The sequence below is a fragment of the Bidens hawaiensis genome, unplaced genomic scaffold (assembly GCF_021521415.1).
Source record: "Bidens hawaiensis isolate Kalapana, Puna unplaced genomic scaffold, B.hawaiensis_p1.1 tig00003781_1, whole genome shotgun sequence".
Taxonomy (NCBI): domain Eukaryota; kingdom Viridiplantae; phylum Streptophyta; class Magnoliopsida; order Asterales; family Asteraceae; genus Bidens; species Bidens hawaiensis.
In genome coordinates this window covers 1915803-1931524 of record NW_027491218.1, presented here as the reverse complement: position 1 = coordinate 1931524, position 15722 = coordinate 1915803, and the positions used below count along the sequence as shown (strand labels likewise).

Below are 15722 nucleotides of genomic sequence, written 5' to 3'. Positions count from 1 at the left end.
TAAAACACAAGACAGGAAAAAGTAACATTCATTCAACACTGTTTTATATGTACTTTGGCAGTTGGAAGCATTAAATCTTAAAAAAAGATAAGACAAAAGTAAAATCAGATAAAATGGAGAAGTCATATGTGGTTGGTCTAAGGTCCGACCCGTTAAAAATTTCATAGGTCCGACCCATTAAAGATTTTCATAACTTTAACATGATAAAAACTTATGTCGGTTTTAAGTTAGATGTATGATTTGTCACATACATATATGTCAATTCTTGAACCAGGTCCTTATGACGTATATTCTGTGGGTAAAAAATAAAAATTATTTAAACCCAAGTTTTTAAAAATTCTAGTGACTTGAGGTCAACAAAATACGAATCAAATGCGCAGAAATTCAAATATGTTTAGAAAATGGGTTGTTTTTAAAAATAAAACTCGTTAGAAGGAAGATCAACACTCTGGTTTTCAGATGGATGGGAGGGAAACACGCGTATGTGGATCTAGCAGGGATTCATTCCCCTCTTGTGAGCTTAGGGAGTAGTGTTTTCACGGTGGGTCAAGCTACGTTAACAACTCCTACATGCAAAGTGACCAAACATGAGAAAGCGTGTCTTGACAACCAACAGATATTTATACCATTTGCATTTGATACATTTGATTTTCTTGTGCTTGAGGCTATGGAGCTATTTATTCGTGTTCAACACGTTATATGTAATAATGTTGTGCAACAAGCCATGTAGCTTGTTGCCCGTTTGTCTTCTATATCGACACGACATTCCAGCAATAGATGTAACTATCTTCGTTATCGCCTTTAACTATTCCTACAAGACAAAATCTAGAACGCCGATATGACATCTTGAGTATTAGCAACTCCAAGACACAAAAGTCGCTATCTAAAATAGCTAACATCCTAGAACTAAAAAAAACAACATTTGAATCGATCGTTTTGAAAAGAACCCACACTTAAAAAAAATCACGAAATCGAGTCCGGACAAAACTGATGTTGATCACAAAAAATGTTCTACAAATGAAGTATTTTGTATAATGCAAGTTATATATCATCTAGTATTACTATTTTAACTAGAAACTGAAGCTAAAAAACCATTAGCTGAAACTAAAGAATTACTATTAATACTAATGTTTTTTATTTTGTCTCTTCTGAGTGAATTAGGGTCTACCCCAGCCTTATGAGCTGCAACTACTCCTATAGCTTCCCAATAATTTGAAACCTTTACCTGCAACATTATATTTTATATTATACATAATATATATATACACAATATACAAAAACTCAAACCTGTTAAGAAATATGATCATGTTTTGACATACCGCATCGATTCCTAGCTTATCAGGTGTATCATTCAACACGGTTTCATTCTCTTGCACGCAAATAATAACCGGCTGCGACATAATGGACTGTAAAATAATGAAAACCCCGTGAGGTGTAATGTATTATTGATCAACTATATATAGGTGTACAATTAGATAAATACAAAGAAACATAATCAAATACAATCTCTTAATTATGGTAACACTATTATACTAAAACTCTAATAATATATTCTTCTACAATATTCTCTAACATGGACTCATGTTACTTGACATTATATTGTTTTATTTGCTTTGAAATATTATATTAAAAGAAAGGAAAATGTTAAAATAAAAAGGGAGACGAAAATGAGAAGTGTGAGAAGGATTTGTGGCCTAAAAAAACCCCTCAAAAATATTCAAGAAAAGTAATATAAAAAATCAAAACTCAAAAAATTTGATTAAAAACGAAAAAGGTAAAAAAAGTAAAAAAACTAAAATGTTTCCCACTTCTTTCTCGTTCAAAAAAAAAGATGAAAAATACACAATGTTAAGAAAAAAGGCACAATGACGAAAATAAACAAAACACGCTGATAAATAAAAAATGACACAATAGATCGCAAATTATAACACGGTTTTGAGTAATATAACACAATATCAAGAAAAAAAGACACAATGTCAAAAAAAAAGACACAATCAATAATGAAAATAAACAAAAAACACAATGAAAATAAAAAGAGAATGATCTTTTTTTCTCAACATTGTGTCTTTTTTTATTTTTTTATTTTTATTATTATTATTATTATTTTTAGAACGAGGAAGATGGGAGAAACATTTTTCTTTTCTTTTTTTTTTAAATTTTGAGTTATGATTTTTTATTATTATTTTTTTGAGTGTTTTTTTTTTGTGGCCATAAATCCTCCTCATCCTTCTCATTTTTATCCTCATTTGTAGAATAACTTGACCCTAAAAGAAATTACCTTGGTTTTTTTATTTGCAAATGCAAGAACAGCATCTCCTCCACATGCATCTGCTGGTAGAATGATACTATCAACATCACGAGCCGATATGCAGCCGTTTTCTTGAAAGTCAAACTTATTGGTCAAATATTGTGGTGCGTTAGCTAACCCCGCGAGCACACATGGCAAGAATGTATATCCCAGCTGTTCATAAAAGAAAAGACACATTTTAGATGTATATATGAATGTATAAATTTATACGTATATAAGTAAGTCTGTAAATGAACTAAACGTTCAGTGTACAGTTCTAGAACTGTTAGTTTATACCGTTCAGGAACGAACATGTTCATTTTCTTTACGAACGAGCACCAACATGCTCCGTTTGCGTTCGTTCGGTTCGTTTACAAGCCTATATAAGTAGAGAATGGACAAAAAGGTAATTTACTTCTTCAGCAGCCGATTTTGGACATAAAGATTGGGTTAATGGAGGCGGTAACATAGCGGGAGCGTGTGCACACGGGATTTTAAAATTCTTCACCACTAAATGGCTTATAACGGCTTCAACTCCTGCTAATAGATCAATTCCCTGTAATAACAATAATAATAATCAATTATATGAGAAGGATGAGAAGGATTTGTAGCCACACAAAACAACCCCTCAAAAAACTTTTAAAAAAAATTAATAAAAAAATCATAACTCAAAATTTAATAAATAAACGAAAAAAGTAAAGACACAAAAATGTTTCCACCGTCTTTCTCGTTCTCATAATAAAAAAAAACACAATGGTAAGTGAAAAAAGTTGTCTTCTTGTTTATCATGTTGCGTTTTTACGTCATTGATTGTGTCTTTTTTCTTTGACATTGTGTCTTTTTTTCTTTATATTGTGTTATATTACTTAACATTGCGCTATATTTTTGTTCGGCATTGTGTTATATTTTACGATCTATTGTATCTTTTTTTAGTTATAATTGTGTCTTTTGTTCATTTTCGTCATTGTGTCTTTTCGTCAATTTTTTTTATATTTTTGAATTTTTTTTTTGAACGGGAATGATGACGGAAACATTTTGGTTTTTTTTAATTTTTTTTGCTTTTTATTTATATTTTGAGTTATGATTTTTTTATTATTTTTTTTGAATTTATTTTTAAGGGGTTTTTTGTGTGGTCATATTACCCTAAATATAATATGGAAACTGATTATTAAAGGGTCAAATACTCGGTTCCAAAACACACATCCAAACGCCCCCTAATGTGTACCTTTCCTTGCCTATACTCATCCACATCATCAACATCATCATCTGGAAAACGAGCCACAACCGCAACTGCATTGACCATTGACCGGTCACACAATGACTGTACTGCCCTTAGTAAGGAATCAGGATGCTTTATCCTCCCTGTTGACTGCCCGTTCTTTGGATCGACCCATTTTTCCACCTGCAAGTTCTCAAACTTCAAATGCGTTTCGATATTATAAAAAGTTCAAATTTTTATATATACTTTTAGTATAAAAGTGACATTGGGACCTCTAACGGTGTGTCGGTGACAATATATTCAACAACTGGCAAACCGAGAGACGCGCGTGTTGCATCGGCTACTTGTAAATGACGGATTCGTAACTCTTCTTATATTCCTGCATCAAGAACCAATCCCACCTGTTTTACATGACATGATACTGAATGAACAAAGAACATGCTTTAAATAAAAAAAATAAAAAAATATGAACATGTAACAATATATTAAGAAATTATCAATAGTTGCATAAATAAAAAAAACCTTGTTTTGGTGAACTGGCTGCAGAGCCCATAAGTTTTCTGCAAATCTATCAAGAGCATAACCTTCTACATACAATACATTTGGCATTGGCCAGTAAAGCATTGCTGCATTAAGAACCTGAAGAGGTAGGTCCCAGCAGAGGTGGTTAGGACCCGCAAGACTTCCTTAAAAGGAGACGTCTGCGCAGTTGAACACGCAAGACTCCTTAAACGGACGTCTGCGCAGTTGAACCCGCAGACTTCACCATAGGGACGTCTGCGCCGCGACCTACCAAACCCGCAGGACCCACCACGCTCAGAGTTGTGACGACCTCACATGCGGTACGCAAGCTGGTCCCGCAGGAAATGCCTCCCTATGGTTTCCAAGTATCCGCCTGTTCCCGCAGGTGCGGATACCCGCCATTAGGGACTGGCCACCCGCGCAGCATGGCTACACGCATAAGGCTCAAACTCGTAATAATTCAGTAGTCACCTGAAGAAGGAATGAGCAAAGCCGGGAACATTCCCGCATAAAGGCGGGAGGGGGAAAACTCCCGCCTAAATGAGCCAGTCCGTATAATAATGGAGGATCTTTTGTGTGATACCTGACGAGGTATGGACAAAAGATCTGACCAACGATACGACAGCTCACTGACAGCAGCATGGCAGACAACACGCCACAGCACTGTGACCAATAGCCGCCGCCTGCTCACCAACTCCTGCCATACCACGTGCCTAGCCTGTAGTTGGTGGAAAAGGAAAAGTGAACAGCATGCCTGGTCACTGTCAGCCGCTGCCTATCCACCAATTACCAGCAGAGCACGTGTGTAGGCCACAGTTGGCAGAGTAGTAGGCCGGCTAAACCTCCTTGGAAACCCACCTTCGGCTATAAAAGACATCAAATGGTATTATCATTTCATCATCTAATATCTTGTATAATTTACCTGATAACTGCTCTAGTATTCTTAATATACTTTTATATTCAAAGAGTAATATAGACTGATTCTCACGCCGGAGGGTGGTCACAAGGAGGAACCCCTCCCCTCTTTCTTAGTGACGAGCTCACGGTGTCTGTTTTGCAGGTTATCGGAAGAACCATCTTGCCGGAATTAACCCCTCGTGGGAAACGTCTATCTAACCCTCAGGTTACTAGTAATCTGTCGGGGTTCGACTGGTGTTTCTTCATTGGCGCCATCCGTGCATAAAGCTAGAACTTTATTTTTCTCCAGTTTTTTCAAAATTTCTGGAAAGATGGTTAAGGATACTCCGGTCCCAAAACCGAGTAACCAAGAGACTCCGGTAATTATGACCCCAGCTATAAGGGGGAATACCGAGTACACAAACTTTACGAACACTACCCCAGCTACCCAAGCCGGGGCAAGTGAAGTAAATAATCAGACACTGGGATCACCGATACCCAGTTAGAAAATCAACAGACGAGGCTCCCCTGCCAAACACTCGATGAGGTTAAAGCGTGGGCCGAAGCAAGTCAAAAAGAGTTCCAAGCTGAGTTGGATGAACGTTTACGTTCACTCCAACAAGTGGAAGAATTCGAATACGACGATGATTCGGAGGAATCCGAGGAAGACGCGAACCCTCGTCATAGGGCGAAAGGGAAGCGTAAAGAAACGGATTCCCAACCGAAAAGGCGTTTTGGAGAAGCATTCAGTCCAATAAACGTGGGCAACAGCCCACGGGACTTCTCCAAAACATTCACGCCAACTGCGGCAAGGGCGGGAACGTCCAAATTCGCAAGGGACATTGCGGAAGCAATCGCCCCAAGAAGTGCCAAACAAATGTCCAACATAGGCACGTACGATGGTATTTCTGACCCTGACGATCACTTGAACAGATTCATCGCGGGGGCGACCGTCAGTAACTGGACGGAACCCACGTGGTGTTATATGTTCCAAATGACGCTGGTCGGGGCAGCTAGAGCGTGGTTCGACCGTCTGCCGGTCCACCACATCTACGATTGGGCAGACTTCCAACAGAAGTTCAGCCAACACTTTAGTCAGCAAAGAAAGTACACTGAGGAGCAGTGGACAATCCTCAAGTGCGTCCGAGAGGAGGAAGAATCTTTGCCTGACTTCATCACTCGCTTCAACTCGAAGAAGCTAAGCCTGGGCAACGTTAGCGAAGATCTCGTTCGCGCAGCTTTCATCCAGGGCGCAAACGACCCGGAACTCATCCGCACCCTGACGGGCAAAGATGGCATGCCATCCACATGGGATGCCATCATGACCGCAGCTAAACGCTTTGCGGAAACCGAGAGGCAACTGGGTAGAGATCTTCCACAGAGCACGAACCTCTACACCCAGAAGACGAGGGAAAACAACGTCCTTACCGCCCGATTAAACAAAAAGCGGAAGCTGGGCATTTGGCAGTCAAGAATAAACTTTGACACCCCGTCCGGTTTCCAACATCGGTTGGGCGGAAGAGATAACGTGAAACCGGAGAAGAACTCCAGGTGGACGCCACTCACAAAGAGTGTGACCGAGATATTCGCCACGGAGGAGCTCCCGTGGCCAAAGGCTCCGTTTATCCGGCATCGCCACAACGCTGATCGGAGAAAGTATTGTGATTTTCACAAAACCAAAGGCCACAACACTGAAGAATGCTTAGACGTAAAGGACTTGGTCGAAGCATTTGTCAAGGATGGGACAATCGCGCACCTTGTGGCGAAGTGAGCGTCGAGCAGGCTGATGCGTGAACCCCAGCTGGGGAAACGCACGAATAAAAATCGCAGCTTCAACGGAGACTACATACTGCGTAAACAACGAGATCCCGAACAAGATACATGTCGGCTCGATGGTGCTCCCATCCAAGCCACGCCTAATAGGAGCTCAATTACACAGTTTGTATGTAGATCAATTCCAAATTTGTAAAGAAAAGGCCTAGAGCCACTTCTAATGGAAACGATTCTCCTTCAAATTGAAGCTGATGATTTTACATTTATATTTTATGAACTTTGCACATGGAGATGCCGGTATCCGCCGCATCAAGTGAAGAATCGTTGCGCAGGGAAGGCGGCAAAACCCGCACAAACCCAAAAGCATCAAACCTTCACGCAGGTCAGTTAAAGGGGAAAGGTTCAGCCATCCCACTATGTGAAAGTGCCGGTATATCCGCATGAATCCTGGTAGAGGAAGCTGAACACTAACCTATTAACAACCACGCGTTGAACGGTCGATTCGAACACTAATGCCGGTAGTCATCGCATCAAGAAGAGTCATTGCGTGGGGTAGGCGGCAAAACCCGCATAAACCCAGAAAATGACAAGACCTTCACGCAGGACAGTTAAAGGGGAAGAGTTTAGCCATCCTACCAAGTGCAAGTGCCGGTCCTATCCGCACACTCACAAAGGGGGAAGCAAAACTTCAACCTACTGTCAACCACATTCAAGGTTAACTTATTCTAAACACTTGGGAAATCGCTAATTTAAACTAAGTATGCAAGTCATATAAGGTTTATAAAGCAATGAACCCAAAGGAAATAACAGTCTTATCCACAAAAAGATTTGTATTTCACAAAAGATATATTACAAGAATGGCCGGGTAACTACCCGCCTACAAAACAAAATCTAGTCTATCCTAGCAGCGGGAAGGGATCTTCAGAATCAAGCTTCAGGACCACTTCCACTTGGACCCGCCCCATCAGTAGAGCGTGGCGGTTCAAGGAAAGCCTTGAGGATAGCAAGTCCATCATCAGCAGCAGCGACTTCCTTCACCTTCTCCACCACCGGATGCGGGAAGGCGGCATATTGGTTCACCGCTTGGTCATATGCAGCTTCGGTGTCCACATCGAACAAAGGGAAGTTGGAAGGCGGGACGCCTTTCTCAACGAACCCTAGACCAAGCAGGAAGCCGGCCTTTTCCCCATCCTCATGAGAAGCGTTGAGGGCTGCGCTCATGGCATCATCGTAAGTAGTCTCTGAGAAGACCCGATGCACAACCTACAAAGAAAATACAAGTGTCAAACACCTTTTCTATGTACAAAGGAAAGCGTGAAGACGTAAAGCTAAACATACCTGAGACAACGCTTCTCGAAGAAGCCATTCCTTGACAACCAGAGCTTCTTGGAGGGCGGCTTGAGCTTGGGTGCGGGCGCGTTCGGCTTCGCTTTTGTTAAGATTGGCAAGTAGCACTTCCAATCTTAACTAGGGGTGTGTGTGGTGGTGCGGTTTTCAAAATTTAAAACCGCGCACCCCGAAAGCGTGCAAATTTTTAAAATCCGAATAAAGTGTGCGGTGCGTTCTTGGGCTAAAACCGAACAGAAAACCAAAATTTCCGTTTTTTGTATTTTCAAAAATGTTCGGTTCCGGTTTTCGAGTTTAATTCGGTTTTTTTGGTAATTGAACCCGAAAACTGAAAAACCGAAACTGGACGATTTTGAAAATACAAAAACCGAAGCTTTGGTTTTCGGTTCGGTTTTAGCCCAAAACCGCACACACCGAAAACATTCAAAAATTCAAAATCCGAATAAAGTGCACGGTGTGGTCTTGGGCGAAAACCGAACCGAAAACCAAAGTTTCAGTTTTTTTATCTTCAAAACCGTTTCGTTTCAGTTTTTTCGGTTTTCGAGTTTAATTCGGTAATTGAACCCGAAAACTGAAAAAACCGAAACCGGACGCTTTTGAAAACACAAAAACAGAACCTTTGGTATTCGGTCGGTTTTAGCCCATACAGCACACACCGAAAGCATTCAAAATTTCAAAATCTGAATAAAGTGCGTGTTGCGGTCTTGGGCGAAAACCGAACCGAAAACCAACGTTTCGGTTTTTTTTGTATCTTCAAAACCGTTCGGTTCCGGTTTTTTAAGTTTTGGGTTTTGGGTTTTCGGTTTTCAAGTTCATTTACCGAACTGAAAACCCAAAAACCCATGACTGAAAAAACCGAAACCGGGCGGTTTTGAAGATACAAAAAAACCGAAGCTTTGGTTTTCGGTTGGGTTGTAGCCCAAAACCGCACCGCGCACACCGAAAACAATGACGACGTACATTGGGATGAGAGAGAACACAATCAGCAACAGAAGCTAGTGTTCTGGCAACCGGCGTAACCTCCGATTGAAGCTCCGACACCAATCAACACGCTACTGTACGGTCTCTTCCACTGCACCAATTAAACTATACGTATTAAGCTGACTAAACCTTATTGGATGATAAATGAGAACTAGAGCATGAGATTTGAGATTGTTTAGTGTGTTTTGACGCGTTGACTTGGTCAGACCGTTGGCTACGTTTGAAAGTTTTAACTTTTATAAACAACTGAAAGTGAAAGAAAAGAAAAAAGTGATTTTGAAACCGAACCGATGTATAGTTTGGGAGACTTCATGTTTGAAGTTGAACGATGAACACTTCTAACTAGCATTAAATAATATGATGAGTTCATGTGGAATTATCGTTTTACCCCCAGAAGGTCATGTGGTATAGTCAAATTGTATTGCGGTTTTAATATCATTATTTGTTAACCCGTAACACGTTTATTTATTTTATTTTTTTACTTCATGATGTCAATACATTTATTAATTTCACATAAAGTTACTATTTTACCCTTCAACTTATAAGGCAAAATAACATTCAATACACACGTCTCAAAAATAAATAACATCTATTTTAGAATACCTAACTTACAAATTCTATAAACATACTTTTAAATCTCCGTTGACATTCATACGAGACTAGAACCCTCAACTACTTGATATATAAACCTTACTACACATCTTACACATCTTGATGCCGGTCACATGCCCTTTGATACAAATAATGTGATTTTGGTCTTTTAAAAAAAACTAAGTACATATATCATATCCGGTGAGTAACAAGCATCACTACGTAGGTGTCACGCAAGCATGAAAGACACTAACTCACCGTGTGTTATATCTAGCGAGTGATTAGTAATTTTTTTAAATTTCAACCGGACTCATTCACTCTCATTTAACCGGACTCGTTCAAAACAAGTAGCATCTAAACTACATTTTTGCCATTACAAAGTACACACAACACTAAAGATCCATCAACAAGTCAACATTCAACAACATCCTCAACTACATCAACTCAAACTTCTTTTACAACACAAAAGATCTAAACTTTTTTTTTCCACTTTTACCCCTCTCACATGATTGAACAAAAACTTGTGTTTTCATCACTCCACATATCTGCTCTAGCATAGTAGTAGTTGCCATGACCATGAGTGTAAGGGGCAATATTGTAATTGTAGTAGTAGCTAGTGGTTGGTGGCATAGTAGGTGACCTCTGGTACATTGCTTGCCTGTTCTGCAGGTTCACCATAAATGATGCACCAGCTGATTGGTTGTTGTACCCTTGATGCTGTTGCTGGTTGTACCTTAAACCATTCATGTTGACCATTTGACCACCACTAGTCACTTCATACCCTCCAAGATTATTGACATTTTTGCCCTCATTCGAACACACAAAATTACCATTTTGCCCTCCAACTCCAACATTTTGGACTTGGACTTTCTTCACATTTGCATTGTTGGGTTGACTTTTATTCTTATTCTTTTTTGGATTATTTGCAGAAACTGCAGCAGCTGCTGCTTGTTGTTTCTGCCTCAAATCTTCATCATCTTTAGAGGTCAAAGGTTGACTTTTTTGTTGTTTCTTCAAGGGTTCAAGGCCTTTGTTGTTTTTCTTGTCATCTTTCATGTGATTTTGACTTTGACTTTTGTTGTTGTTTGACTTGTTTGACCAAAGTTCAGCATACTTACCAGCTTTCAAAAGCTTCTTTATCAAAATTGCAGCCTCTACACTTCCTGAAACTGTCACCTTTTGTTGCTCTCCATCTATGCTCACTTGATACACACCTATATAATTTTACAGTTAGTGCTATTATAACTTGTACATCATGCATTGAGAGATGTACAATCCAGAGGATTTAACTTTTTTAGTTTAGGACTATCAAGTATCACCTCTGAAAAAGTGATTGACCAAGCATTACATCACTCACAAAAACATCGCCATCTCCACTTTGCTTAGGCCTTTGGGTGAGAGGTCCAGGGTTCGATCCCTGGCAATGGCGGTTTATTGTAAATAGTAGGAGGCAAGCTTAAACATTCAAAAAAAAAAAAAAACTTACAAAAACATCACTTTTTTGCATAAACTTTTCATCTTTATAAAAAATTTAATTTATTTTTTTTACTTAAAAATAACTTTTTTGCATAAATTTTTAATCTTTATCAAAATCCCAGTTCTTTTTTTTAAAATAAAAGTCATTTTTTGTATAAATTTTTAATCTTTATAAAATATTTCATTTTTTTTTACATAAAAAATCACCTTTTTTGAATAAATTTTTAATCTTTATTAAAATCCCATTTCTTTTATTAAAAATAAAAGTCATTTTTTTTGCATAAATTTTTAATCTTTATAAAAAATTTCATTTCATTTTTTTTACATAAAAAAGTAGCAAAGGCAAAATATGTTACATGAAAGCTGTACAATTCTTGATTTATTTGAGCTCTGAAAAAGAGTTCAATCATGCATAATTTCACAAGAAGACCACAGTTTTGCATAAAGTTATAAACTTTTATCCAAGATCACAATTTGGCTAATTACATCACAAATTTAAATAAAAGAACAAAGAGAACAATAACCTTCAATTCTTTGCAAGGTTTTCTTGACTTTGTGCTTGCAACCTTCACAATGCAGATTCACCTTCAAAGTGCATGTCTGTGTATTGTTACAAAAAGGTAAATAATGAAATTATGTAAATTTAAAAGAAAATTAATAAAAATAAAATGTGGGGTGGTGTCACCTTGATCTTGAGAAGCTTAAAGTCTTCATCTTTAGCCATTTCTTTAGTCATGTTTTAGGTTTCTTGGATGGCAAAAGGAAGTATAAAAGAAAGCTAATGTACTGTGGGACTCTGAGTCTCTGACTGGATATGAAGGGTAATATGGGAAAAACAACTGTATGGCTGTATAAATAATAAATAAATATTTTCACCTAAATATTTCATTTTTATTGTTTATAAATATTAAGATGAACCAATAAGACTTTGACACACAGGCCAATGTGACACAAAGTGAAAGCTTAAGTTGAAATTTTATTAATGTAAGATAGATGTTGATGTTTTTTTGATATAAACAGTGATCCTACCATGGTAAATATAGTAATTATTAAAACATAAAAAATAAATCTTTGAATAGATTTGAAGAGAATTTATTATATATGCCAAAAGAGTTCCTGTATGTGCTTCTTGGGCTCTGGACTACTGAGAAGTAGTTTAAAAGCATGAAAAGGAAGGTACTTGTGGTTTGTTTTTTAATAATAAATACATTTTCCAAAGCTACAGTGTCTAAACTTAGATTAAACATATGATTTGTTTATCACACTTTTATACATGGCTTTAACACGAGCGGCAAAAGCGATATGACGTTGTAACGGGACTTTAACACTGTGTCGGGGGCTTTAACGTGGGCACCTCGTCAAACATATGATGTCGGGGGGCTTTAACAAGGAAATGAGAACGGGGCTTTAAAACCACAATGCAGTGTTAAAGGATTATGTTAATTAAAAAAAACAATGTTTAGGTGACACGTAACGCTTTAATTCGACGTTAGTTAAGTTTAGTTCGATATTGTCTAATATCAGTAAGAAATGCCACCTTACTCTCTTAAGTATTGGTTTTGTTATTTTATTATTATTATTATTATTATTATTATTATTTAAACGACTTTTTTGTATGTCAGGCTATCACATTTTTCAAATTTGGAAAGCCTCATTGCCCCAACTTTGGCCAAACCATGTTTTCTTAATTGGGCCCCCTTGACTTCAGACCTTGGCTAGAGTGTTTCCCAGAGAAACCATACCACCGACTATCACTTGACATCGTTGTGCAATAACAAACGCAGAATTCTCTAACATGCAACAAATATTTTTGTCAGCTTTTTTTCCACATTAATTATATTTTATCATATACTAATGTTTGTACAATTATTAACATATACATAGACTATATACAGTTTAGTATATTTAAAAAAAAGAGAGATCATATATTCATATATAGATAAAAGTAGTAACATGTTAAAGTACCATTTATAAATAATTTTTGCAGCATAACAATCTAAAAACAATAATTTTTAACAATCTTCAAACCTTCAAACAAACATTTTACCACAGTATCAAAAACAGAATAAAACAAAAAACTAACCATGGTTAGTTAGTTATTGCTGACTTATAAAGCAACAACCAACTTATCAAACTATAGAGTCAATCAAAGACTTCCTCATCTCATTCACAATGGCACTGGGCTGGGCTTCTCTCAGTTTGAAAACATTCTCAATCACGGACAGTTCGGTTGCGGTTGTGTCTGACCCGCAGAATGCGGTCCAGTCGTTAACAGTTAGGCCTGCGGCTATCACGTCACTACCACGGTTCACTGTTCCCGCCACCAAAGGAACCTGAAGCAGGGTTGATAGCTCATCCAAGTCTTGAACAGAGATATGAGGGTGCACCTGCAATGCAAATGAGTCACATAATTTCTATAGTAATACAAACGTTTTGGGTCATGCTTCGGTTTTTGACAGTTCAGCGGTTCGAACTGAATTGAATGTTTAGTTTATATAACTTCTATAATAATCTTTTTTATTACTTGTATATGCAGTTGCGTATATGTATTATAATCATGAACCATGCTTATCATTTTAGAATTTTCAATACAAACTAATGATTTTGGAGAAAAAAATTGAAGTATGAAAAATAATACGCTAGAAAGAACATAAAGGTTATAAAACTTATACGCAAATCTTTACAGATCATAACAAATTTAAAATATTATTTAAAAAGTCCAACATGGTCAAGAATTATAACTATCAAATCATTTTCTTCAAAATAGGGCTGTAAACGAACCGAACGTTTAGAAAACAGTTCTTGAACTGTTTGACGGAAAGTTTGTTTACGTTCGTTTACTCAATAAATGAATGGGCATGAACAAATATTTTGTTGATTTGGGTAAGCAAACGAGCATAACATGTGTCTTGTTTGTTCATTTATGTTCATTCATTAATTTATGTTTGATTAAGTTCATTCATTTACATTCGCTTTTATATTAATTTCATTTGCTGGCCCATTACAACCTAACCTAATATTAACCTTTTAAACGCAGCATATCTACTTCATGTTACCTTTAACTATGTTTAGTTATCTTCAACCGTTTATGTGTGTAAACAGTTATGTTCGTCCGTTTAGTTCGTGAAACCGTTCATTTATACAGTTAAAAAGCATAAACGAACATGTTCATCGTCCTAACGAATGACCACAAACAAGAAAACCGCATTCATTTAATTGTACAAAGTTCATCAAACCACTTAGACCCGCATAGATTAAATTAAAATACAAAAGCATAATATTCTTACCATGCCACCTCTGTTTGAAAACGCACAGTAGCTACCAACAAGAATATTGCCAGCAATTGTCTGTCTAAAAACTTCTACACCGAGAACATCAGCTATCATTTCCTCGGTTTCCTGATTAAAAGAAACACATGTTAAACAAGTGGAACAATGAAAGTTCGAATTAAAATTAATAAAACTGATGATTACCCTGTCAAGATCGGTATGGGTAAGGGCAACATGGTCATTACACGCAATGCAATTTCCAAGGGCAGAAAGTCTCTCATCAATTCTTTGAACCACAACCTCATCAGGCAGACTGTTCCTCAAGTGTTGAAGCTCTAAAATTGCACACAACGATTAATAAATAATATATATCACAGGGCATTTTGGGGAACAATAAAGTAAAGGGCTTTACCTTGATCAGTAGTAGTATGAGGCAAAAGTAGCCCGTTTTTGTTACCTACAAAAGATAACATAAACTTAGTGTTCACAACCAAATAATGTAAAATGTAACAGCTTCTGAAAGTTTTAATTTTTACCAACGCAAAGACGGCCAATTATACGTGTACCACCAATGGAGGTCTTAACCACAGGAATAACATCAGCTAGATCGGCCTCAAATGTACTGCAAAAGACAAATATGTTCAACGGCTTATAACATGTTTTCAAATACATAACATAAAATTATATAATACGAATCACAACAATAAATGTAAACCTGTAGAAATTTTCAGAACCACCGATTGCTACCAAACAGTATGCATTAGTAAGCTTTGAGAAAACTCCAATTTCACATGAGTTCTCAAACTGAAGTCCTGTAAACATCAGGAAACCAATTAAAATAAATAAATATTTCATTCAGCAACTTATAGCATGTAATCAGTTACAAGAAATCTAATAGACGTAGAAGATAATAGCCACAAAGAAGGTACAAGTTAACTTACTTGTTGCCATTACAAAAGCAGCAGATGAAGTCTTGTTTAGTACCCTGTCAAACACAAAAAACATATGCATTATTCAAATAATAATGCATTTAAAGAACAAAAACAAAAACACAATACAACTTTCTAATATAATGACTGATCCAAAATGGTTAAAAATAGGGGTGCAATGAGCAAGCTGCTGGCGAGCTACACAAAATCGGATCAATAAAAAATCGAAATGAGCCGAGCCTAATCCAGCACGAGCCACAAATAAAGCTTATTTAGTAATCAAGCCTGAGCTCAAGCTTTGTATGGGAAGGTCGTTCAGGCTCGCTGAGCCTAGTGTTAAGTTTCAACACTTTCACACAGCTTAGCTTTGGCTCATTCAAGGATTTTTACAAAATATATAAAAATGAATAAAAATGTATATAAATTATTAA

The 15722-nt window shown here is 37.2% G+C and overlaps 2 protein-coding genes and 1 pseudogene across 4 annotated transcripts; all 3 read right to left on the bottom strand.

The window, feature by feature from the left end:
* Window positions 1–983: 983 nt before the first annotated feature.
* On the bottom strand, window positions 984–9991 carry LOC143624445 (uncharacterized; annotated as a pseudogene). Its single transcript, XR_013152112.1, has 10 exons — window positions 9981–9991; window positions 9156–9240; window positions 9006–9117; window positions 4029–4145; window positions 3779–3907; window positions 3513–3689; window positions 2703–2843; window positions 2279–2461; window positions 1320–1391; window positions 984–1225 (listed from the first exon to the last, which is right to left on the bottom strand). The product of XR_013152112.1 is annotated as an uncharacterized LOC143624445 (transcript).
* A 127-nt stretch (window positions 9992–10118) lies between these two features.
* On the bottom strand, window positions 10119–11959 carry LOC143624444 (uncharacterized). The gene is made up of 3 exons (XM_077095100.1): window positions 11779–11959; window positions 11618–11693; window positions 10119–10831 (listed from the first exon to the last, which is right to left on the bottom strand). Exons 1-3 carry the CDS (start codon window positions 11827–11829, stop codon window positions 10119–10121), a joined length of 840 nt encoding a protein of 279 aa, XP_076951215.1. The 5' UTR covers window positions 11830–11959.
* Window positions 11960–13046: 1087 nt separating this feature from the next.
* Window positions 13047–15341, bottom strand: LOC143624418 (eukaryotic translation initiation factor 6-2). Of its 2 annotated transcripts, XM_077095080.1 has the most exons (7): window positions 15304–15341; window positions 15078–15174; window positions 14899–14984; window positions 14775–14819; window positions 14567–14697; window positions 14381–14491; window positions 13047–13480 (listed from the first exon to the last, which is right to left on the bottom strand). In XM_077095080.1, the coding sequence occupies exons 1-7, from the start codon at window positions 15311–15313 to the stop codon at window positions 13223–13225; spliced, it is 738 nt and encodes a 245-aa protein (XP_076951195.1). In that variant the 5' UTR covers window positions 15314–15341; the 3' UTR covers window positions 13047–13222. The 2 variants fall into 2 exon arrangements, with proteins under 2 accessions (XP_076951195.1, XP_076951196.1); XM_077095081.1 differs by lacking the exon at window positions 15304–15341 and having other exon boundaries at window positions 15078–15184.
* Window positions 15342–15722: the final 381 nt, after the last annotated feature.

Excerpts from the sequence above, each read along its gene's own strand:
- LOC143624444 (XM_077095100.1), bottom strand. The coding sequence starts at position 11,829 with ATGACTAAAGAAATGGCTAAAGATGAAGACTTTAAGCTTCTCAAGATC. Across the intron at positions 11,694-11,778 it reads TTAAGCTTCTCAAGATCAAG|ACATGCACTTTGAAGGTGAA; the intron begins GTGACACCACCC and ends AACAATACACAG. Across the intron at positions 10,832-11,617 it reads AACCTTGCAAAGAATTGAAG|GTGTGTATCAAGTGAGCATA; the intron begins GTTATTGTTCTC and ends AAAATTATATAG.
- LOC143624418 (XM_077095080.1), bottom strand. Across the intron at positions 14,985-15,077 it reads GGTTCTGAAAATTTCTACAG|TACATTTGAGGCCGATCTAG; the intron begins GTTTACATTTAT and ends TGTCTTTTGCAG. Across the intron at positions 13,481-14,380 it reads TTTCAAACAGAGGTGGCATG|GTGCACCCTCATATCTCTGT; the intron begins GTAAGAATATTA and ends TTTGCATTGCAG.